This window comes from Rhododendron vialii, chromosome 4a, assembly GCF_030253575.1.
Source record: "Rhododendron vialii isolate Sample 1 chromosome 4a, ASM3025357v1".
NCBI classification, from domain to species: Eukaryota; Viridiplantae; Streptophyta; class Magnoliopsida; order Ericales; family Ericaceae; genus Rhododendron; species Rhododendron vialii.
In genome coordinates this window covers 400,275-423,769 of record NC_080560.1, presented here as the reverse complement: position 1 = coordinate 423,769, position 23,495 = coordinate 400,275, and the positions used below count along the sequence as shown (strand labels likewise).

The following is a 23,495-nucleotide window of genomic DNA, read 5'->3' as shown; positions in this document are numbered from 1 at the left end:
TGTTTTACAAGACAATTAATTCTCTTAGAGCATCTCTATTTCTTACTCAATTTTTTTACCAAAAATTGAGTACAAATTTGTGGATAAAAACTTGATTTGATATGAAGCAATCGAACGAGAAAATACATATTTAGGCATAAATTTGAGTAAGTTGTAAATTTGAGGGAGAAAAAACAGCCTTCAAAATTTGAGTAAGGATTTTGTTCTAAAAATTTGGAGAGAAATCTAAGTAAAACTCAAATTTGGTAGTATGAATTTGAGTAAGGAGTAAAGTGGTGTTTTGGGTCAAAATCAAATTTGAATAAGGAGTGAAGATACTCTTATAATACATTATATTTAATTTAAAAAATAAGTATTTATTTAAATTAGCAGAACGGGCCCAAGTCTACCAAAGTGGTGACAGAAGCACCTAATAATCTCTTCCTATTTTAGCCGGAATAAGGTTTAAAGGGAACAAGAGCGAAGAGCCCTTATATATATACGGAGTAGGAAGAAACAAATCATATATCTATCCGTACGCCGCTTAGTTAGGGTTTCAGTGGAGAGTTTCAATGGCGAATCAGCTGCACGGATACAACCCTAGCAGCTACGGTGGAGGAGCGGCGGGATTGTATTCCTCAAGATCCATAGCCGATTCTTACCTATCGGGCGAATCATCTTTCCTCGGTTCTTCCCGGTACATGGGTGCCGATCCTTCTAGTTATTCAGACAGAGGATCATCCATGCTCTTCAGCCAGAGCGATGCGCTCAGATTTTCCGCTGCGGACATCGGAAGCAGGAGTTACGGAGGAGGCATTGGCGTTTCGCAGGCGTCATGGCCCGGTCTTGACATTGGCTCCGCTGCCGACCCTCTTGGTGCGGGATTCAAGAGGTCTTCTGAATGTAAGTGTCTCCTCCTGGGTTTCTTGTACATCCCTTCCCTTTGTGATTGTTCTTTCATATTCGCATCGCCATGTAGGTTTCTGCCTATTTGGCTATTTCAACCTCTAGTTTTGTCATTGCGCAGTAAAGAAAGTAATTCTAATTTCAGTGTTATGTTCGATAGTGACAATGCTCAATTACAACTGGTATTTATACACCTAAAGAGACCAAGTGCCTTGTTGGGCTAGAGCCTGGTATTCCTCATCCAAATAGCTTCCGAGTAGGCTCAGTTGGAGTAGTTGAGGAATGAACTGTAGGAAGAGGAATAAAGGCACATGGTCCATGTGACATGGAATGGATTTGGGATGAAGTTTGTGAGAAAATATAGTTTTAGCCAAGGAGAGCAATCACAACGAAATGTTTTGAGAATGATACAATTTGGGCTTGTGTCGTTCAATAAAGTGTAAAGAACCTGAAAATTCAGAGTTGTATTAGCCAATGTTCTAAAAATCGCTCGGCGTTCGTCGCTCGGTCGACCACCTTCAAGCTTCAAGGCCTTTTAATCGCCGATTAATCGGCTTGTAGCAATTAATCGGTTTTATATACACACACACACACACACACACACACCCCAATGACAACCCTTATGAAAAAGTAGTAAAGTACTACAAAATAACTAGTCAATACAATGAGAAGTTTAATGTTCATAGTTCAACTTCATAACAAAGGAAACCAAATACGAAATTACTAGTCAATTACAAACCAAATAAAATCAAGTACGGAATTACTAGCCAATTACTCTTTACTCATCCTCTTCTTCCCCATATCCATCCATAACTTGGTCTCCATCGGACTCAAACTCAAAATCCTCATCTACCTCCTCTTCGGGATCATCTTCCGACAAAAAATCTTCCTCATGTAGCTCTCGTACTCCCACATTTCTAGTACTTCTTCTATGTTGGAGGACTTCATCCGCTCCCGTAGCTTCCCCGATCATCTCCCATGTAAGTCCCGAAACCGGGTCTTCTTCATCAACATCACCACCTTCCACAATCCATCCTTGCGCATGTGTTGCTTCACTAGCACGTAATACATCATTCCCCTTTCTTTTATTGTTGATGAGTCTGGCATTAAATTGGACATACACTAGATTGTTCAACCTTGTCGCATCTAGTCTATTCCTTTTCTTTGTATGTATCTATACAAAAAAGAAAAAATCCTAAGTTAATATAATTCTTGTCCGATGCATATATATATAAAGAAAGAGATAGAGTGTGTATGTATTTACTCCCTCAAAAGTGCTCCAATTTCTCTCACACCCCGATGAACTTGAAGTCAAAGAGAGAATTCGAGTGGCCATTCTTTTCAAATTGGGTGTATGATTGCCATAGTTAGACCACCATCCAACTAGTCATGAAAGAAAGCACAAAAAAAATATATTACTAAGTAACTTAGCCAAAAAAAAAAAACACTAAGGAAAGTAACTACTTATTTACCCGGATCATAAGAGTCATTGTTCGTCGCACATCCCATTGTGGCTAATGGTCTTCCAAATCCACCTTCTTTGTTCTTGTACTTCAACAATTCTCTATTGATAACTTCATCTTGAACATTGACATCATCGGGAAAGAAAGCTTCAACACAAGTAAGAACCCCATCCATAATGATAGGATCATCTTGAATGGTATGATCTTTGTAGAAGTAAAAAGGATTCAAAAAGTAACCCGTCAAATGCAATGCACTATCTAACCGACCCTTGGCTTTCCCATCAATGACATCTAGTATTGGCCGGTAGTTAGTCTCAACTTGCTTGTATGCCCCTTTGATCTCTTCTTTTGCGTTTTTGAGCTCACCATATACGAATCCCATTGAGGGCTTCCGATCCCCGTCAACAAGTCGAAGAACCATAACCAACGGACCAAACACTTTCAAGCATAAGGTTACACCATTCCAAAATGCCGTACTCATCACGGTAGCAAATGCCGTTTTCCCCTTTGGGCTCTTCGCCCATTTACTCTTGTCCCATGCGTCACTACTAAACATTGCCCGCAATTCTTGTTTCTTTTCCATCAAGCTTTGCAAAGTCAAGAAGGCTGTCGCGAATCTAGTAACACCCGGCCTCACTATGTCTCTCCTCTTCGTATATTTTCTCATCATCGCCAATGTATTATGATGAGCATAAACAAAAATAGTGAACGCCTTGGCCTTATCAATAATTCCTTTAAACTTGGATTGCTTACCGATTCCTTCAAGCATGAGATTTATTGTGTGGGTGCCGCATGAGGTCCAAAATATGTTAGGCCTCTTGATCTTTAGCAAATCTGCCGCTGCCATATTGTTGGATGCATTATCCGTGACTACTTGAACTACATTTTGTGCCCCAATATCTTCAATGAACTTGTCAACGTATTCAAAGATATACACCCCCGTGTGTGATGCCTCCGAATCTTCCTTCGAAGAAAGAAAACAAGTCCCTTGCTTACAGTTAACGCACAAGTTCATAATGCTTCTCCTCTTTCGATCGGTCCAAGCATCCGTCATGATTGAACAACCTGTCAAAGCCCACTCTTCTTCTTGCCTCTTGAGTAATTTTTTTGTTCTATCCACCTCCTCCTTCAACAATGGCTCCCTTAGTTGGTATTGGCTTGGAGGTTCGTATCCCGGTCCAAATTGGCCAACCGCTTCAACAAAACGTTTGAAACTATCATTGTCTATGGCATGAAATGGAATACCGGCTTCGTACACCCATCGAGCCAAGTATTGATTCACTTCATGACTCCTCTTCTTCCAAATTGAATCTTTTATGTTTGGTCGTTTTACCTTCTTGAATCCACTCGTAGTCGTGTCAGAAGAACCAGGATTGATCTCTGTATATCTATCTAGGGGACCAAGAACATGGGGCCTCTTCCTTGAACCTACATGCTCAACTTCATCATCTTCAAATTCATCACCTTCTTCATGTACTATATTAACTTCCCCCCTAAGATTAATGCCTCCTTGCTTCTTCTCTTTCTTTTTAGCTGCCGTCTCATCAAGTGCCTTCCTACACTTTAATATATCTTCCTTGCTTGCCTTAGTGCATGCGGCAACATCTCCCTTAACCTGAGCTATGTGTTTTTTCATCCTACTAACCCCTCCAGTATACTGATTCCCACACAAAATGCATCTTAGGCGGTCCTTATTTTTAACATCCACAATAACTCCATACTCCCATCCAACATCATCCGAATTTCTTTTCAATATTGGCTCAGAATTAGAGGCCTCTGAAGATGGAATATGAGTGGGATCCATTGACATTTGATATCAATATAGTCTACACAGTAACACAAAAAAAAAAAAACAAAACAAAAAAAAAACAGAGAAGAAAGTCAAGAAATTGTTAACTGTTAACATGATTATAAGTTAAGATTTTACACTGTGTTAATTGTTAACACCAAACATCACTACTGACAACACTTTGTTCTAAGATTTAAAAAAAAAAAAAACACTTTGGCCACTGTCCAGACTGGCCGGCTGGTATGGAGTCTATGGACTTACAAAATAAAAATGAGTTACAGGCTACAGCAGTGCGAGAGAGAAACTGTGAGAGAGAGAGAGACCATACGAGAGAGGGAGAGGGATCGAGGATGAGAGAGAGAGAGAGAGAGAGAGAGAGAGAGAGAGAGAGAGAGAGAAATTACAGCAGTCTGATGGTGATGGAAGGCGACGGCGATGGCAGCAGGCAGCGGCGGCGGCGGCGAAGGCAGGCGGCGGCGGCTTCAGTCCAAGTCCAAGATCGATCGAGACTGGGTAGTCTGGGTTTGGGTAACAAAGCCCTAAACAGGATTCGAAGGAATTGAATCCTTTTAACTGGGTATAAGATATAAGTTACAGTTACCCCCCTTCATTTTCCAAAAATACAGATTTGACCCCTTTTAATTGCCTTTTAACCGATTAATCGCCTTTTAACCGATTAATCTCCTTTTAATCGATTAATCGATTAATCGCCTACTAATCGCATACCGATTAATCGCCGATTAACGCCCCGAGCGCCAAATCCAGCCGACTAGGCATTAATTTTATCGGAGATGGCAAGTTTCCGATTAATCGGCGATTAATTCCGCCTTTTAGAACACTGGTATTAGCCAAATACACTGATGTTAGGAAAGCCTCTGACCAAAACTCCAAAGGGGGATAAGCCTGGCGAAGTAAAGTGATTGTGGTTTCAATGAGGCAAATATGTTTCCTTTCAACAGTCCCATTTTGCTCTGAGTCTGGGCTATGTGGACAAGTAGTTTGATTAACAATGCCATCAAAGAGAAACAAGGAAGACAAATTAGTGTTAACAAACTCCCTGCGATTGTGTAATCTAACAGTCTTAACTTGACTTTTAACTTGATTAGAAACAAAAGCTTGGAATTGAGTCAATTTGTCCTTAAGCTCTTATTTTTGGTGTTGAGGAAGAAGCCAGGAAAATCTGGTAAAATTAAATATCATGAAGAGATAGTATCTGAACCCTTTTAAAAATGAGGAACAAGACTTGGTCCCGTTACATCAATGAGAACAAGTTCAAAAGTTATAGAAGAAGTAGACACATAGGAAACTGAAGTTGGTGACTCTTATCAACAATTCAATGTTCTTAAAGTCAGACGCTACTTGGGTGGTCAGGCACATTTTAGTGCCTAAGCCGATTGATCCTTTTCTTTTATTTTTAAAAAAATTTCTCCTGCCTCCCCAAGTTTTGAGTAAGTAGAACAAAACATTAAATAACATCAAAACAGAGGACATAGAGTCTACAAATGCATAATTTCACTTTATTTTCACGACAAAGAGATGGAAAAAAAAATAGTGACTGCATACAAACAGAGCCGACAGAGAGCGAGAGACGAGAGAGGACTGTTGGTTCGATTGCATCAACAACGAGCAAAAAAGACAAGGTTTAGATTAAGTCGTTTATACCGTATAGTCGACAACTATTTATTACACAACAACAACACTAAAATGCTAACAGTATAATACTACAACATTGAACTCCTTAAATTTGCAACATTACGTATTTAAACACCCCCCCGCCCCTCCACACACACACACACACATTAATCCCACCTAGTCCTCTTAATTTTTCGGTTAATCCTGCCCAGCCGCCAAGTCAATTAGTCACCTAGCAGCTGACTAATTGTCTTGCCACCTAATTCAGCACCTAGGCCCTTAATCGAGGATGCAGACCACCGCCTAGGCCGATTTTTAGAACAATGAGCAACATCACAGCTAGAACAATTCACCTTACAATGGAAGGGAATTCATTTGTCATCTGCTCTCTTTTTTATTTTGTTCTTATGTATATAGTGAACGTTTGTAAGAGAGTAGGAAAATTGCTACGAAGACAGTTGTAAGAGAAGTTTGATTTTAGATTAATCTTTGGAGGGAGAGAAAGGAGAAGAATTAGCTTTGGTTCGTGATAGAACTGACTCAACTTGAGGCTTCTGAATTGGCAGCTTTATGAACTGCTTTAGGAGCGTATCTTATTGAATTTCATCTCCCCTTGATGCTTTCTGGATTGATAACCTAGAGGACATGAAAGTGATCAAGTTTTCATTTGGTCCTTGAAAAACAAATGAGGTCCTCTTTCAAAGTCCCAAATTTTTCTCTAGTGCGTTATGACTGCTACTGTTCAAACCCTTCTGTCTTTTGTCATTCGTCATTTGTAATTTATGAAAGAGCAATGTCCCTCTTTTCTTTCAGAGAATTATGAACTCGTGGGTTTTATTATAATGAGCATTGTTCTGTATTTTCATTTTCTTTTGATACCCCTGATTCCTCCACACAATATTTGGTTACTCATGGCGATTGAATGAGTTGAATGGTGGATGTTGTATGAAGAACAAGAGGGGGATATTGTAACCCATATATTCAGGTGTTGACTGGCTCACTGGTACCCTTTGTGGTGGAACAATGTTGTAAAGCTGTCTTCCCTGGCAGTTATCTTAGTCAATCTTCTTGTGATTGTTTATCTATCTTTTGCATTACACTTGAAGATTAGAACAGAGTGTATCATCCTGTGGAAGAACTTGAAGCATAGAAGTAATGATTTTTACAATATGAATGATCTTTCTTTATGTTCTCTTAGCATGTCAGTGAGTAAGGCTACAGTTGCTTGGTTAGTTGTATATTCAGTAAAATGAGGGCTTTAAAGAAATGACACCCGTATACAAAAGAGAGGCCAAAAACAGAAGGGCCATACATGCACTCCAGTGTACAAAATGATCCACATTTTTGCAATACTGTCCGACTGTCTGGTTACTGCATTCAGTAAACATTCCATGGTGTACTCTACCTAACTCTTGTCTACAGGACAAGAAAAGATAAGGTGCTCCCAGTAATCTTCTTGGCTTGAACATGACCGCACTCATCTGAACCTTTTGTCAAGTTACCAGTAATCCCAAAAGCTTAAGCTATTAGAAAATGGGCCCAACAATGTATATCAAGCTATCTGACACCCTCCCTCACGTGCAACCCTGTCTTGCGTGTGGAGATGCAAATTTTCATAGATAGAGCGAAACAGAATACGAAGGGGAGAAGCAAAATGCAAACGGAGAACAAATGCAAACAGAGAGACTAAAACCCCAAGACCTCTTGCAACCTGAGGTCTGATACCATGTTAAGTTACCAGTAGTCCCGAAAGCTTAAGCTGTTAGGAAATGGGCCTAACAATGTATATCAAGCTATCTAACACCTTTCAAAGCATAGAATGGACAATACTGTAGCTAAACCTCTTGGTGTATTACCCTTGTATACGCAGAAACATTAGAAATGTGAAGCTGTTTCAATGCCTCAATGTAAGGTACATACAATGTTGCACTATTGTGGGCTGGTTCCTTAAAAAGTCTGTGGCTTATAAGGATGATTACTTATTGTCCAGATCTTTAAAATGTCCGTGGGTTATAAGGATGATTACTAATTGTCCAGATCTTTAAAATGTCCGTGTCTTATATTTAGAGTTCCGGTCGCTAAGAAACAATGCATACCTATCATCTTTTGAATGTGTGGGGTCATCAAGGAGCCCCTATGTCAACCTTTCATATGCGAGCAATCTTATACTCGAACACGTCCCCTTCCAAATCAATATATTCTCTATAAGATCGTATTTCTACTAGGCGTATTATGTTTGGTAGGTAAATTTCCTCAGCGTTGGATATGAGGGTATATCATTTCCATATATTCCATCAACCCTAGAAGGTTAATTTAGCTATTGTTGGTTAGAAATCTTGTGGTGCGTTATATCTGTTCTACAAATAGTATATTATATTTGTTGCACTATGTACTGTATTCATATGTTTCTTGTAATTTTCTCCAAAGAGTACTTATATAATAACATATATTTTCTCTTGTTTATACGTGTCTACTATCTATCATAGCGCTCTATCATCAGACTCTTCTCGGCGCCCATAATGCGATTGGGCAGAGTGATGCTTGGTTTTCTTCCAACCCTTTAGCCAAGCGCCCTAGATTTGAGAGTACAAGCAATTTGCCTATTTATCCACAGAGGCCAGGAGAGAAGGACTGTTCTCATTATATGCTCACAAGAACCTGTAAGTTTGGAGATAGCTGCAAGTTTGACCATCCTATTTGGGTTCCAGAAGGTGGAATCCCAGATTGGAAAGAGGTGACTATTTACTGCTGTTGTGCTGTATTATAATGGTAACTTATCAAATTACGTATTCGCATTACTATTTATTTTTAAATTCGGCATTACAGTATAGTAAATAGTTATACCTTCTAGTTGCTGGAATGGTTTAATTGGATGTGTAAATAGCTTTCTACAATTGTTTTTCTAGACGTGTAAAGAGTTTTGCATGTGAGAACTTCACATACCCTTGTAGTATACCTATATTTTCCAAGATTTTTTCGAACACAAGACTTCACTTGTCTTCTAATTTCTTGGATGGACTAAGAACTACTTGGTTGGTTTGTATGATGCCCTGATATGGAAGGAAAAGTAGCTTACAAGGCTCGTACGGGGTGAGTGAGGAATATAGTTACAAACCACTTATGTGATCTTTACCTCCCTTATCGTGATTGTTAATTAGTAGGGTTACCTGATTCTGGTACTGTGTTGGTCGTTTATAAAGTTGTATTTTATCTTCATTTCTTGTATGTAACAAACTAGTGTCTTGGTGGTTTCACCCAAGGGCTTCTTATATTTGTGAATATATTTCTTTACTTAGCTACATCTATGCTGTTTGTCATGCTTTAGTTGAATTTTCTGCTATAACTATTCAAATTGAAGGAGAAAATGCATTTCAAAAACGGGCAGAGTAATTTGTTGGTAATGTCAGTTTGTATGTAAGGATTGACATTTGGGATGAACCCAGTCAAACTCATCGTAACTTCATTTTTTGTTGGCAAACAATCTGTCGATTTGGTTTTTTCTTGGTGATAAAGCTATGCTAGCTAAGATTATGTTCAAATTTGCGTTGAGCCTTCTCGTGGTCTTGTCCATTGAATCAAGACTGAATTTCTTCTTACATAAGGTTTATTTTTCTCCAGTGATTGCCTAGCTTCATTTATGTATTCTTCTATCAGTTTGCAAGTAGAGGGTTTACCCTTTTATACTTCATCTCATGGTGGTAGTCCTCGAGTTGTTTTTTTTGTGCCTGCTGTCTAGTGATTGTATTGAGTCTTCACATCAGCCCTTTCAAGGTCTTACTAGTCCAACAATGAAGTTTTGAACTTGTATATATGTCCTCAAGATGATGAAGATTTGGTAACAAACTGATGGTGACTGACTTGAATATACGGGCAATATGGACATCCCAGGCTGTCTTGGCCTAGATCTGGGAGTGATTTGGGAGGCTATAAATAGGGTAGAGGGTTGCATACAGGGATATAGAGTGGAGGATAAACAGAGAAGTAAACTTTTCTTGGAGTGGGGTGACACTTTTTTTTTTTTAGAAGTCCTACGTCAGCCTAGCTAATGGGTAAAAGTCCTGCACCAGCCTATTACGATTTTAAACCAATTTTTTAAACTGTTTCTTGTCTGATATTGAATGATACAATGCAATTTACACTAACACACACAAGCATACTATTGAATCATTCATGAGAAACAATGAAGTCTTTTTGAGGTACAATACATAGGTGGAATAGGAGTTGTCGAGGGAAAGAGAGAAAGCATTACAAATCTGCTATCTCTATTTATCTTAAACAAAAGGAGCTCCCTTAAAAGTTGATGATACCAAAACCCAGGAAGAAATCTCGTACCCTCTTGATGTCTTATACTCCCTCCGTCCCAAATTGTTTGTCCGGTCCGCAAAACGATAACTTTAAAATAATGCAATTTTTTAAAGAAAAAATTCAAACTTTTTTCACAAATTAATAGAAGTCATTGATATCTAGTAAGTTGTTAAAAAACTTTTGAATTTTTCTTGCAAAAATCATATTATTTTTAAGACTCCGTTTTGCGGACCGGACAAACATTTTGGGACGGAGGGAGTAACTTATTAAAAATTTCAACATTTTTTCCCAACTAAATTACGCTTAAGCATCCAATAAATTGCACTTTTCCAATGTTGAACTTTTCTGTTTGGACCAAACCCCTTGAAATGAATCACTAGGTTTGAGAACAAGAGATAATAACTTCCCATTCCATGCGCGCCAAATCATAAAACCTCCATCATAAAGTAACGCCATAGCCATGGCCATCGGACAATACTACACAATAACAACAATAACGGTACCCATGTAATCCCCAAGCGATGGGGTATGGGTCGGGGATGACCAGAGACAGACCTAACCTTCCACGCATCCACCAAAAACAAACAGAGTTACCAGTTTCAACAACAAACGAACAGAAAAGAAGGGCATTTTCATAGATGATTGAAACTATCATATGTTGCAATGTGAATGAGGGGGATGCGTTATGATGGGAGCCTTTCCCCTTGAGTACCTGGGTCTTAATCCCTACTGTTTGGTGTGGGCCTGACCTGAGTACAAAGTGCGGAGGGTGAAGTTTTATGTAGTTTTTAGATATACTATTTAGATGTTTATGTTTTTGAGTGTTGATCTACGCACTGCTGAATGCTTTTTGTGAGCTAGACTCGGTCGTCTTAATATTGTGTTGCTGCCACACCCTACTCATACACCCTTAAACCTGGAAGCAGCCTCCAAGTGCTTACCCTATCATTCAATGTCTGAATGAAACAGGAGTTCCATTGGCTTTCTGATGTAATTCCAGTACCATGCTGATCTAGTCCAAGTTCACTTTACGTTAGTATTTTATTCTATGTATTAGGTGTTTATTTTACATTCTTTCTATCCTATAAATTGGTAGCTTTTACTCTACCTTTACAACCTAAACCATTAGGATGCTTGTTAAAATTTACCACCAAATCATTGTGTTAAATGGCACTACCTTAAACTTAACTTGAAACAAACTAAGCATTGAATGTTATCCAAGACTTGCGATCTTCACTGATCTTTTCTTAGTTGTGTTGTCTATCTAGTTTCTCATTTCTTCATTTTCTCTTCCTTCATGTTTGCTTGTAATGCCACTCATTCATTTTGACATTCATATTGCCTGCCCTCACTTCTCTGTCACAGACTTTAGCAAGTTGCTAGGCTGCACTAGGTAGCATTTCTTAATATGAGTTCTCCCCATCTTATAACATATTTGAGCTTAACTCCCAAGTGAACACTTATTTAGACAGTACTCCCTTTTGCGATTTCCATTTTAACATCATCAGAGTGTCATGATTCATACTTGACTGATCCAAGACAGAGTTGCCAATTTTGGTGTAGAGCCCTCATTTCGTATTCAAAATTTAAGCTACAAACTTACATACTTTATCACTGGCATAGTTATCCCAAAGTTTAGTAACTGGAAATGCAACTATGTTGAATACTGTTAAAACTTAAAAGAACTCACCCCCACTGACTTCCTATCTTAGCCTTAGGTACTAATTATTCTAGACTAGAAACAATTGACATATGTGGAGTGGTTTTTCCCAGAGGACTGATCCCTTCTTTTTTTTGCTGATGGAGTTGTACTGGTGAGAATTTTACTCCATGCAAAGTTGAACAGAAAGCTGCTGAATTGGCCTATTTCTTGCGTGTACTAATTAAAGTTTTTTGATGAAAATGAACTAAAGTGCAGTTTCCAAATTCTTGAAATCATTCCATCAAGCACTTCAAATGAACAAAAACTGCCAGGCTTTTAGATACTCGGGTTCTGTGGTTCAGGACCATAGAAGTGGTTTAATCTCGAATATTGAACTGCGAGTACTTTAGTGCATATTAGTTTGGCTGGAATGCACTGTGTTTTTCTTGTGAGGCTTCAGAATTTCTCTCTCTTAATGATCTGTGTCTATATTTTCCAGTTGTTGTGTATGTTTTCTGCATGCGGATTCTGCATAGTATTTGAATCTTTTTTGACACACTAGGGTTACTTGTGCATGATGGATGCAGGTACCACTTATTCCCACTAGTGAATGCCTTCCTGAGAGACCAGGAGAGCCAGATTGTCCTGTAAGCAAGCTTCAAAATGCTTTTATTCTGCATGTTTGTTTAGTGAAAAGTGCAAACGTATTCTTTACTCAACTGTACCCTGGATGTGTCTCAGTACTTCCTGAAGACTCAGAGATGCAAGTTCGGTGTTAAATGCAAATTTAACCATCCGAAAGACATACTTTTATCTTCGGTAGGTACTTCTATCATGGTGGATGCCAATCCTGTAAGCGGTTGTGCTCTATTTGTCTTGCTTCTATATAATTTATCCATTATTACTTGACTCGGCTGCAGGATGCTCAGGAGAGCGCTGGCATTAATGTCTTACCAGAGAGGCCATCTGAGCCCCCTTGTGCGGTATGCTATTTCGCTTTGCTGGTGGAAGAAGTACCTATTTGTTTTTGCAGACGTCTACTTGATCCTGTTTGCTGTGTCATACTGTCATGAATGTAGTTCTATGTGAAGACTGGAAAATGTAAATTTGGTGCTACCTGCAAATTTCACCACCCGAAAGATATCCAATTACCATCAGCTGCAGAAGATAATGGTAGTGATGGGCATGCTGTCACAGCTGTTAGTAATGAGGGAGCAACTGGAGAGGTGAAGCCCATGAAGCCACTCTTTACCCCGGCATTATTGCAGAATTCCAAAGGGCTTCCTGTCAGGCTGGTAATTTATACCTCCAATATGGTTACTGAATAAATGAAACTATTTTTTGCTTTCATTGTGTTTTCCATTTTCACATGCACATTACAGTTCAGGTAATCCATGGTCAATCATGGCCTGTGAAATAAAAGTCTAAAACTTTCTTTGGATTATTTATGCATCCTCATAAATAAAGTTCAGATTCTTCTACCCTGGGCAATCGTTGATGGTAAGGGCTAGAAGAGTTTGGGAAAAAGAACAGGAAAAAAGTGAAAAGAATTGCTGTAACAGTTGAGATTCTTCTACCCTAAGCCTCACCTGGACCTCCTCCAGGCACCAAGAGTGAGCCTTGATGCACCTTGCACCTAGGCTTGCCTTTTACAACTATAAAATGAAATGAACTAAATAGACTAACAATTAAATTAAGTAAATGAAAAGGAAATCTTCCTTTTTATTTGGAAATGTACTGTCTTTATCTGTTTTCAAATTGTGTCTGCTTATCGATTGCCAGTTGTAAAGACTAAAGATATGTGAGATGTAAACTAACTGAAAAGCAAATTTAGTTTTTCATGAAAATTGATGTCAAATTGGGTTACTAGCCATTTTTTCTCTGTTATTGCTTTGGCAATATCCCTTTTGTTTAATAACTTAACACGAAGCTACCAATCGCCTTATCCTTCTCATTTATATGGTTCTTCTATGACAGGGTGAGGTGGATTGTCCATTCTACTTGAAAACTGGCAGGTGACTTTCATCTTATCAATGCAGAACGAACCTATCTATGTACCCTTTTGTTTTATCCCTTGAGGCAGGGGTCTTATAGGTTTTTTTTTTTTTTTTTTGTGTCCGTTCTTTACGCATCAGTTGCAAGTACGGAGTCACTTGCCGTTACAATCATCCAGAAAGATATGGTAAGTATACACTAAGTTCATCTAGTTAGATGCATGATGAGAAAATTTCCGATAATGTATTGTTTAGTATTTTCATTCGTTTAAAATTTACCCACTTTTGAGTTTGTGCAGCTATTAATCCACCTGCTGCTGCAATAGGCCCTGCCATAATGGCTTCTCCTGCAGCGCATTTGAGCATTGGAGTAGTTAACCCAGCAGCCTCCTTTCTGCAAACCATCGACCCGAGGCTGACTCAGACAACGGTAAGCAGAGATTGCTGTTAAGTTACTAGGATTCCCAAAAGCTTAAGTTGTTAGGAAATGGGGCCAACAACGTATATCATCCTATCTAACACCTTCCCTCACGTGCAACCCCATCTTGCGTGTGGAGATGCAAAATTTTCATAGACAGAGAGAAACAGAATACGAAGGGGAGAAGCAGAATGCAAATGGAGAACAAATGCAAACACAGAGACTTGAACCCAAGACCTCTCAGTCTCTCACAGCCTGAGCTTTGATACCGTGTTAAGTTATCAGTAGTCCCAAAAGCTTAAGCTATTAGGTAATGGGCTCAACAATGTATATCACGCTATTTAACAAATGCAATAGTTATTCTCTATGGAAGGCTGAATTGAACAGATGCCACATCATCTCATGATGTGCCTAATGTGCATGAGAGCAAGAAGAAACTGTTCTTTGGTTTGATATTGAATCTATTGGAAATGTGTTCTTTTTTTTATTCCAAATAACTATTGGTTGTCAGCATTTTCTGGTGGTAGTGAACGTCTTGGAGTTGTTTTAAACGAAGTTGCGTTCTCAGCATGAATTGAAATTTATCTTGTGCTTGTCTATTATTTGGTTTGCCCCACGGGTTCGTGAAAAGTGTTACATTTGTTCCTACAAGCATTTATGCCTCTTGGTACAACCGTACAATGCATAACCATATTTTCCTGGGTAATATGCCACTTTATTTATCCACATTCCCCCTTCAGTTTTCATATGGTCATTGTGAAGCGCAAATGCTGGATTTTTTTTAGCTTAAGTACTTACATATGTGTGTTTTCCTGCTGCAGCTCGGACTGGCCCCAACCATTTATCCCCAGCGCCCTGGGCAGATTGAATGTGATGTGCGCATCTTCTTAATTTCATGTTGCAGTCATAAATTATTCTTTTGATGTAAGGCATGGGCTGTTGGGCACATCATCTTTCAGTGGGTTGCTAATATTATTTTCTGTTAGCCTACTCGTCTATTTTACTAGAATCAGGAGGATTTACTGAAGGAGTTCTGAAATCTGTTTTGATTTAACATGTATCTCCCAATTTTTTCCTTATCATCCTCAAATTATTGAATCATCTCTGAGATGATTTTGGCTAAGTAGATAACATTTAACTCTTTGTGGAGCAAGGTTTTAATGTGTTTGTTGTTTTTCTGCTGTAATGACCCAGTTTGGGTTACTTTGAGAATTATCTGTTTTCAAGCATGAAATAAAAAGCAATGCATTTATTTACTCCAGTCTTTTTTGTTCTTGAATTTTTTATCTTGTCATTGTAGTACTACATGAAAACTGGTGAGTGCAAGTTCGGGGAGAAGTGCAAGTTTCATCACCCCATAGATCGGTCAGCACCCACTCTGTCAACAGTGGAATCCCAACAACAAACCGTTAAGCTCACTCTCGCAGGCCTACCTAGGAGAGAGGTAATTCACTATATGTTTGGTATTTGGTAAAATAAAATTTAGTAGATAACCATGTATCCTGCATTCATATGTGCGATCAATCTCTGTTAGAAATTAAAAGAATTGACATCGAAGTGGTTTGTTGCTTTCCTGGCCATCTGGGTGTGCCATACACCTTTCTGTCTTGTCTTGGACTCATGGCAAACAGTGGAGTTACTTTTCTTCTCTCTGGGATCTGAAACACTTAAAAGTTGTGAAAAGGTCTTCTATGGGTATGTAGACCTTAGTTGCAGGAAGTGGGCGTGGGAAGGAGTCATAGAAGCTCCTCGTTTAGGCAATCCCTGCAACTAAGGGAGTAACTGCAAATGCTTTTTTTTCCAAAATCTAAGTGAATCTTATGTTTGTATTAAGTGCTTGAGTAGTACATGGTTTTCTAATATCTTGTTGAAGTAAAATGTTTTCCTAGTATCTTATCAGTACTTCATATCTTCTTCTACTTAGTAGCTCCTCTCTTATTTCTTTTGGGATTCATATACTTGAGAGGCTCTATACTAGGTGGGAACGTGCTCTTTCTATGGGAGGACGGTTCCGAGGAGGTTCTAAGTTTGGAGCACGGGAACAAGTTCTGGGTGAATTTGGAGGATCCTGCAGCTTAGATGTAGACTAAGTGAATTCACTAGTTTGTGTCAGCCTCAGGGTTTGCTTTGGGATCAAAGGCGTCGTTGCTTTGAATGTGGTTCTGTCCCTGTTATTGGTGTAAGCTTTTATAAAGAGGACTTCAGGGAGTGAAATTAAGAATCAAGGATCCTTTGAGTGGAAAATTGTTCATATTGTACCCCGTAGCTGGGAATCCCTTGAACTTGGTGCCAATCTGAGCTTATATTCGACAACCTATGTAGAATTGTTCTGTCCTCCATTTTCAACCTTGTGGATCACAATTAATCAATTATGTGTTTAAGAATGCTACATACACAGTTTAAATTCTTGTGACTTAAAGCTCTATTGTTTAGACTTTAGATGATAGTTAGCATTTATCATAAACCAAAACACTTGTTTCCTTTTTGACATTTTGCATCAATTTTTTTTCAATTTTATAAGTTATGTTGTAAGTGTAGAATTCAGGAAAAAAAAGAGCATAACCTGCAACAAGCACAAAGCTCCTATCACTTAGTTGCCACTCCATTTTCACACTAACCTATTAACTATTGCCATGCTGATAAAAGAAAGAAGGTAGAATTCTGAAAAAAGTGGAAAAAAAGAAAAAAAAAGAAGAAGAAACCATAGGGCTTTGTGCCAATTTGTTACTCCTGTAGTTAAATTAATACTGATTAGTAGTTCCAGGTCCCCAACTTAGTTGTGGCAATGACGCGAAACTCCTCACTTACTAGCACTGCTGTTTAAAGTTGTAAATGCTTTATGGTCTTTTTTTACTTGCATAGAGATAAGCATAAGCAGGAGCAAAGGTAAAAGCAAAGAGATTGGGGGGCTTTAGTTTACGAAATTTCCCTCAAGTGTGAGTGTATGATTAGTTTGAACTTGGTTATTTTTTTCCTGGGGAGTTGAATTTCTCATAGCCTTGTAAAAATATTGAAAAGGTTTTCTGGGTCCTGAAAATATGCCTTAAAGCGCATCATTTTCAGGAATTTTGAGTGCTCGTATTTCTTGCTTCTTTGTTATGAGGGAATTGCTCAAGGAACATGGAGTGTTTTCTTCACATCTTGAAGAGCTTCTTCAGTTGTTTCCATTTTATGGGGAACCATGGGTTTTGGCTCCTGTTGTATTCCAATTTTGTGTGGATGTATGACTTTTATCTTGAGTACATTGGTGCAAAATTCACACCCGTGGACCAAGATTTATGTGCATCTCTTTGTGCGTTTGTTGGCTTTATCATGTCCTTCATACCAGAGCCTTTTGACTTGTTTGAGGGTGTATTTTTGCTAAAATCTAGGAAGGAGTTTTGGCACCAACAAAATATGGTACACCATTTGGTTCTACTTTACACCATATTTGTGGGACCTCCTCGGGGTCTCACACAAATGATTGGAGCCGTTCAATTTGTTTAAAACATGTGTTTAAGAGTTCTTGTAAAAAAATTCCTCATTCAGATATTGGTAAGGACAAAAAGTGAACGAATTGATTAAGCCCTTACCGATATTCGAATGAGCTGATTTTTTGGAGGGACCCTTAAAATAATGTTTTAAAAATCTTGAACGGCTCCGACCATTAGTGTGGCACCCCGAAATGGGATGCACACGATTTGGTGTGCTCCAAATGCTGTACCCATAGTTGGGCGCTTGCTTAGGTGATTCAATTTTTTGCTCTCTGATTCCGTGTTTGACGAGCAACTTCATGTGCATGTAATATAGTTGGTCCTATGATCCTTTACTTAGGATGGATCTTGTTGACAGGGTGCGGTTCACTGTCCTTACTATATGAAGACTGGCACATGCAAGTATGGTGCAACGTGCAAATTTGATCACCCGCCTCCAGGAGAGGTCATGGCTATGGCAACGTCACAAGTTACATCCACATCTGTTGGAGGGGAAGGAAAAGAGGATGAAACCGTTAAAGAACAGCAGCAGTGAATGGCTGGGAGCTATCTGTGGGCCTTTTCCACCGTGGTGTCCTTGTGACAGTTTCCTCGTAATTTAATTTTCGCATCGCAGATTCCTCTCCAACTTTTGTTGTATCTCTTTGATGAGCAAGTACTAAGATGGCTATTGTATGTTTGGGTGTCCTGCAATTTACTTGTTGAATTTGTTGCCGTTATTTGGTTTAACTTTAGAAAAAGTACTTTGGCTGATGGTTCCATAGTGTAGTGTAACGCATAATGCATGTCATTGGGACTTGGGAGTATTTGTTGATATTCGCATGGGGTTGCATTGTAGCTGGCAGTTTGGTTCCAAGCTTTTGTTTGGAATTCAAAAATGCTAGGAACACAACAATCCAAACAGAACTCCAAATACAACTTCTCACATACATGGGAGGCTATTTGGAATTCAAAAGTGCTTGGAACACCACCAAATACAACCTCTCACATACATGTGCTTTCCATGTATGTGAGAGGTTGTATTTGGTGTTGTTTAAATTATTGTGTATGTAGCACTTTTGTATTTACGGCAACATAAGCAGGATAAGATGAATTTGATTGTAGTTCAAGTGGATCTACTCTTTGATATCAAGGGGAGGTTGGGAATTCGTTTTAGCTTGTGGAGAGGCATTGAATCTCAAAAGAATCCTAAGTTGGTGGAATGCATGAAGTGTAACATGGAAAACATATATGCCTTCACCATTATCAACGTTGATTTATCCTCAAACTTGATTGTGCGAAGTGTCCTTGTCAAAGGCTAGAGTTTCCATAGGCATCCTCAACTTCAAATTTATTTTATTTGTTGCTTTCCAGATTTGCCTTCAAAAGGAGGATGATGCTCCAGGAGATGCTAGAATAATCAGTGCAGCTGTGCTAGTAATAGTCCCAAGATTGGTTGACGATCCAATACTTCAACCATTGCTTGGCTGGCTCAAGACATAATCTCTACCTGTTCAAAAAGTTAGACTAATTCCATCAAGATGAGTTCTAGTAACCTCTGAAAAGGTAGCTTGTACACACTTCTATACATCTCCCATGGCAAGCAATCACCTAGGATTCACCTCTATCGGTTAATAGGTTTTAAGCAATGTTGATACTGGTACTCACTTTTCAAAATCTGCCACAATCCCTGCCACCTCTGCTCCCACTCCTGCTGTGTTGTATGTGGGTGTAGAACTCCATCCTCAAAAATTCCCCCTTTAAAACTCAGTTTAAACAATGGATAGTCACCATCCACGCCGCATTTTCATTCCACCCTACTTGGTGCAAAGAGACCGTATGCATTTTCAAGTCAGGAAAACAGCACATCTTAGCAAGTAACATACATCGGTTTTTACAACACATAATAACTGATGAAGCCAAACTAAAAAGATGGCTAGTCCTTGAATGCTTTGGCTACACTAATTTAAGCTAATCACAACAAAAAGAAATCAGGTGATGTTATAGACTACCAAGCATACAAATAACCCCAACAAGGCACCTGCTATGACTTCAAACTCATTGTGGCCAACAGATTCTTTCAAGACAGGCACATCCCAACTATTAACTTTTTCTGTTTCTCCTTCAGCATCAGATGATGGGCTAGATGAGCCCAGCCTACCAATTTGACCCTTTCTATTCTCCGATCCAAGTAATATTTTAGCATTTCTATGTTTCAAACTAAAAGAATCTGCTTCCTCCAAGGACATAGGCTCAAAGTTTTCTCGTTTGGAGAATGATATTCTAGGTCTAGAATCTATCGTATCATCAACATCTTTCAAAGGAATAAAATTCTGGACCAGCACCCTGTTTAGTGCCTTTGCATGAATACCCACTTCCCTTCTCACTCCCTGCAAAATCAAGATTCAACTGAAAGAGACTTAAATTTGAACACAAAAAAAAAAAAAAAAAAATTGTTCATCCCACAGTGGGTTGCATATCTAGCAACGTGTTTTGGTCTCCTGGTGCAACAACTCAACAAGCATCAGTTTACTTACCCAAAAAGATTTTAACTTGCCCAAAAAAAAAACAAGCATCAGTTTAATCCTATGGAGCATATGGAGCATAGACGTCCCCAAAAGGTAGTGGATTCACTGCTATTACTGTAGGGATGATAGAGTGGCACTTTTGATCCCTAATTCGATAGTTATTTATTGATTAACATAGCCTCTACCAGTATAAATTTCAGCTTGCTCTTACCACCCAAATGAGGAAGCAGAGTACTTGAATGTAGCATACGATTTGATAGTAAGATCTCGAGCAGAACTTTGATTAAGTCAACGGCAGCCGACCACACACGAAGGGGCCCCAAAATCTATACACAAAAGGTTCACTATTTGCACGTACTAACAAACCATTTGGATGACTGTAATCTTGAGGAGGATTGCGAATGTGATCATTTTCATGATTTCTACGTTTGGAGCTGACTGGAATAGGAATTTGATTGTTGATGACATATTCAACCAGAAATGATGACATATTCAACCAGAAATCATATTCTCAAACTAAGTAGAAATTGATCCCTCTCATCCCCCATGGGAATCCTAGATCCCTGGTTCAATCCATGAAAAAGGAAACGTTTGACTCTAGTAAATTTTCAAATATGCTGATTACCAGATAAGATTATTGCACTAATCCAAGTACTGGAATAGAATTACTCCATGTATTGAATTACTAGAAATTGGAATTTGATTACTGGTAATCAAATTCCTGATCCTAACCGATGATTACTGGTATCCAAACATAGTCTTGGGTTGTCAAAGCATCTCCAACCAAGGATGTAAAATTTGGAATGGCATGCCAAGTGGGTGAATTAGCATTTAGATAACTCCAACCAAAATGGCAATTGCTTAGGTGTTATTTGACATCTCTCCTCTCATGTCAAATGTCTTTGATTATTTACTCCTCAAAACTTAAAATTAAAGTGAAAACATACTTAAATAAGAAATTTGGCATATTGGTTGGAGTGGGTAAATCTAACATGCAAATTGCCACATTAAGCTTTTAAAATTTTTTGACATCCCTATATTTGAAGCCAAGGTTGGAGATGCTCTAAGAGATGCCATGGGCCTTCTACCTAAGTAATATCCAGAGAAGGAAGGAAAACAAAACACAAAACATTCAAATGGTGAAACGGACTATAAAAGAAATTATTCTTTGGTAAGTTGAGGGTTCAACCCCTCAAGATAAATGGTACGTGCCCAGTAACTTGGGTCAAGCTACATTGATATTTTTTGCTCCAGTTGGCTCTGTATATCAATTAAGTTCCAGGCGATCATGTCATTCCTGACTGACTCAACCTATTCGGCACTTCAAGTTCTTTTAGCATCATCAAGATGGATCACACGACTCTCCCTTAGAAACTAGCTCTATATTGCAAGCAAGCGTAACACCTCAAACAACCTTATCTCATTCAATTTTCAACGCGTGCGACTTCCGATTTCCCTTGATGTATTCATTGGTGATTTTATCTTGATTTTGATTTTTGGTGCTGTTATAATTACCGTCAATACACTGCAATTTATCCTTACACCTAGAACCTGTAGACTCTAAGTGTCTGTCCGATATTCTTGCTTAGAGTTCACTGAACCTCTTATTTCATCAACCAAAACCATATTGTCTTGAATAAACCAAATATTTTCCTGATTACATCATCCATAAGACATGCAACAAGGTTGAGGACTTAATTCATTTATATTCTATATTTGGTTACATTTATTTTCGTCTCTTAGAGCTCTTCGCAAGACCTCTCCAACCTCATTATATTTTTCCCCAAAGTGAAACAAATACCAATACACTATATCGATATCTTTCTTATTCGATATGTATAGTATTATGATCTTCTATAGAAGGGATAGAATCATAGAATACCTGAGCGTCATACATGACAAGGCTTGCATAAACAACTGCTAAACCAAAAATGGCATCCGAGAAGCCTCTGCAACCATAAGATCCACATCAGATGATGTATCTTTAATCTTCCCGAGAAATTCAACAAGGACATACAAAACCGTCAATCAAACTGCAGTTTCCAATGATAATAAAATACACAATGGGAAAGAATCCGCCTCAAGGAGTACCGGGCCAACGGAAAGACGGCCTTTTTACCAACCTTTCAATGCCAAGAGACATAGCGGTGGCCACAGCTGCCTGTGAAAACAGAAGAAGGATAATAAACTATAAAAAGAATCTTATGTAGCACTGATAGCTACTTGAGGGGAAAAATATCAAATTTAATGGTTACAGAAGAGTGGATTAAGGGTGGGTGTTAAAAGGGCATTGTGAAAATATACCGAGGAATGAGATGAAGGGAAGCCTCCAGCCTGAAAGGCAGCCTTAACAAAGTCGAAATTATTAGTGTTTCTGTTTCCATAAAGGAAGGTCGAAGTGAAAGGCTTTGACAGCTGCCCAATTGCTGCCGACGCAGCTGCTGCAATCAGAACCTAGACAAACAAACAATGATAAAATTAATGCCGTCGCGAGGATAACTACTAATGCAAGATGGGGATCTTTTGGAAAACCTAAGATTTATTTCTGCGCTTACAATGACAAAATACTATGTGGTCTGATGGGAGGCAGATAGAGGTAATAAGCAATAGTGGAGTAGAGTGGAGTGGAGTGAACACACCTTGTTGTGGACGATTTCTGCGAATTCATTAATTCCAGCACTGGCACATACGACTTGTACAGTTGTTGCTGCTTTTGAAGAAGAAGAAGAAAAAAAAGTTGTTTTGGGAGGGTAAGAAATGAAATTCCCGCAATAGTATGTCGAGTGAGAGGAGCTTCGAGAAAGCAGTACACCACTGGAAAAGCTCCAACCTTGCAATAACATGTTCCCTCTCTTTCTCTCTCTCTCTCTCAACAAAACAAAAACCAAGAAATGAGTTTACTTATCAAAATAAATTTTGAGCTTTTTTTTCTTCCCCCCCACACCTCATATATTGGGGGAGTTAATTAGTAAGTCTATGTAAAAGTTCAAAAGCTATTCATATTAGGGGTGTTCAAGAAAATCGTCCGAACCGTAAAACCGATCCGATCCGGACCGAACCGTCATATTTGGTCTGGTTCTGTGGTTCTGCGGTCAGGTTATGGTTCCAAAAAAATAAGAACCATTAATTTTGGTTCGGTTACTGGTTCTCAATTAAAGAACCGTGGTTAGAACTGGACCGGACCGTTTAAAACTAATATATATATAATTATATAAAATAAATATATGTGTGTAATTTGGTAAGTTAATCTCTTTCTTGCTAAACTTACTTTATTTAGAGATGAAATCTCATTTGGTAGAAAAGTTTTTATTTTCTTTCTTCTTTTTCTATTCTAATAGATTACCTTCTTATTCTTTTAATTCTTTGCAACCTTATTTAACGGATTAG

At 38.6% G+C, this 23,495-nt stretch overlaps 3 protein-coding genes across 5 annotated transcripts; 1 reads left to right on the top strand and 2 right to left on the bottom strand.

Annotated features, from left to right (window-relative positions):
- Positions 1 to 470: 470 nt before the first annotated feature.
- Positions 471 to 18,417, top strand: LOC131321840 (zinc finger CCCH domain-containing protein 37). Of its 3 annotated transcripts, none has more exons than XM_058352804.1 (12): positions 471 to 882; positions 8,256 to 8,503; positions 12,304 to 12,363; positions 12,458 to 12,535; positions 12,637 to 12,699; positions 12,796 to 13,011; positions 13,694 to 13,731; positions 13,852 to 13,898; positions 14,037 to 14,140; positions 14,950 to 15,003; positions 15,429 to 15,572; positions 17,960 to 18,417. In XM_058352804.1, the coding sequence occupies exons 1-12, from the start codon at positions 552 to 554 to the stop codon at positions 18,134 to 18,136; spliced, it is 1,560 nt and encodes a 519-aa protein (XP_058208787.1). In that variant the 5' UTR covers positions 471 to 551; the 3' UTR covers positions 18,137 to 18,417. The 3 variants fall into 3 exon arrangements, with proteins under 3 accessions (XP_058208787.1, XP_058208784.1, XP_058208785.1); XM_058352801.1 differs by having other exon boundaries at positions 14,010 to 14,140; XM_058352802.1 differs by having other exon boundaries at positions 8,256 to 8,507; positions 12,308 to 12,363; positions 14,010 to 14,140.
- On the bottom strand, positions 1,410 to 4,875 carry LOC131321839 (uncharacterized). The gene is made up of 3 exons (XM_058352800.1): positions 2,358 to 4,875; positions 2,150 to 2,268; positions 1,410 to 2,059 (listed from the first exon to the last, which is right to left on the bottom strand). Exons 1-3 carry the CDS (start codon positions 4,156 to 4,158, stop codon positions 1,664 to 1,666), a joined length of 2,316 nt encoding a protein of 771 aa, XP_058208783.1. The 5' UTR covers positions 4,159 to 4,875; the 3' UTR covers positions 1,410 to 1,663.
- A 1,007-nt stretch (positions 18,418 to 19,424) lies between the features above and the next one.
- On the bottom strand, positions 19,425 to 23,027 carry LOC131321841 (uncharacterized). The gene is made up of 5 exons (XM_058352805.1): positions 22,748 to 23,027; positions 22,413 to 22,562; positions 22,232 to 22,269; positions 21,991 to 22,057; positions 19,425 to 19,970 (listed from the first exon to the last, which is right to left on the bottom strand). Exons 1-5 carry the CDS (start codon positions 22,949 to 22,951, stop codon positions 19,572 to 19,574), a joined length of 858 nt encoding a protein of 285 aa, XP_058208788.1. The 5' UTR covers positions 22,952 to 23,027; the 3' UTR covers positions 19,425 to 19,571.
- Between the last annotated feature and the right edge of the window lie 468 nt (positions 23,028 to 23,495).

What these genes read in the sequence shown, in the direction of transcription:
- LOC131321840 (XM_058352801.1), top strand. Translation starts at nt 552, where the DNA reads ATGGCGAATCAGCTGCACGGATACAACCCTAGCAGCTACGGTGGAGGA. An exon ending in ATTCAAGAGGTCTTCTGAAT is followed by an intron (nt 883 to 8,255) that starts GTAAGTGTCTCC and finishes TATCTATCATAG; the next exon opens with CGCTCTATCATCAGACTCTT. An exon ending in CGAGGCTGACTCAGACAACG is followed by an intron (nt 14,141 to 14,949) that starts GTAAGCAGAGAT and finishes TTCCTGCTGCAG; the next exon opens with CTCGGACTGGCCCCAACCAT.
- LOC131321839 (XM_058352800.1), bottom strand. Translation starts at nt 4,158, where the DNA reads ATGTCAATGGATCCCACTCATATTCCATCTTCAGAGGCCTCTAATTCT. An exon ending in CAATGACTCTTATGATCCGG is followed by an intron (nt 2,269 to 2,357) that starts GTAAATAAGTAG and finishes TTTCATGACTAG; the next exon opens with TTGGATGGTGGTCTAACTAT. An exon ending in ATTGGAGCACTTTTGAGGGA is followed by an intron (nt 2,060 to 2,149) that starts GTAAATACATAC and finishes TTTTTTGTATAG; the next exon opens with ATACATACAAAGAAAAGGAA.
- LOC131321841 (XM_058352805.1), bottom strand. Translation starts at nt 22,951, where the DNA reads ATGTTATTGCAAGGTTGGAGCTTTTCCAGTGGTGTACTGCTTTCTCGA. An exon ending in TCCCTTCATCTCATTCCTCG is followed by an intron (nt 22,270 to 22,412) that starts GTATATTTTCAC and finishes CTGTTTTCACAG; the next exon opens with GCAGCTGTGGCCACCGCTAT. An exon ending in ATGTCTCTTGGCATTGAAAG is followed by an intron (nt 22,058 to 22,231) that starts GTTGGTAAAAAG and finishes TTATGGTTGCAG; the next exon opens with AGGCTTCTCGGATGCCATTT.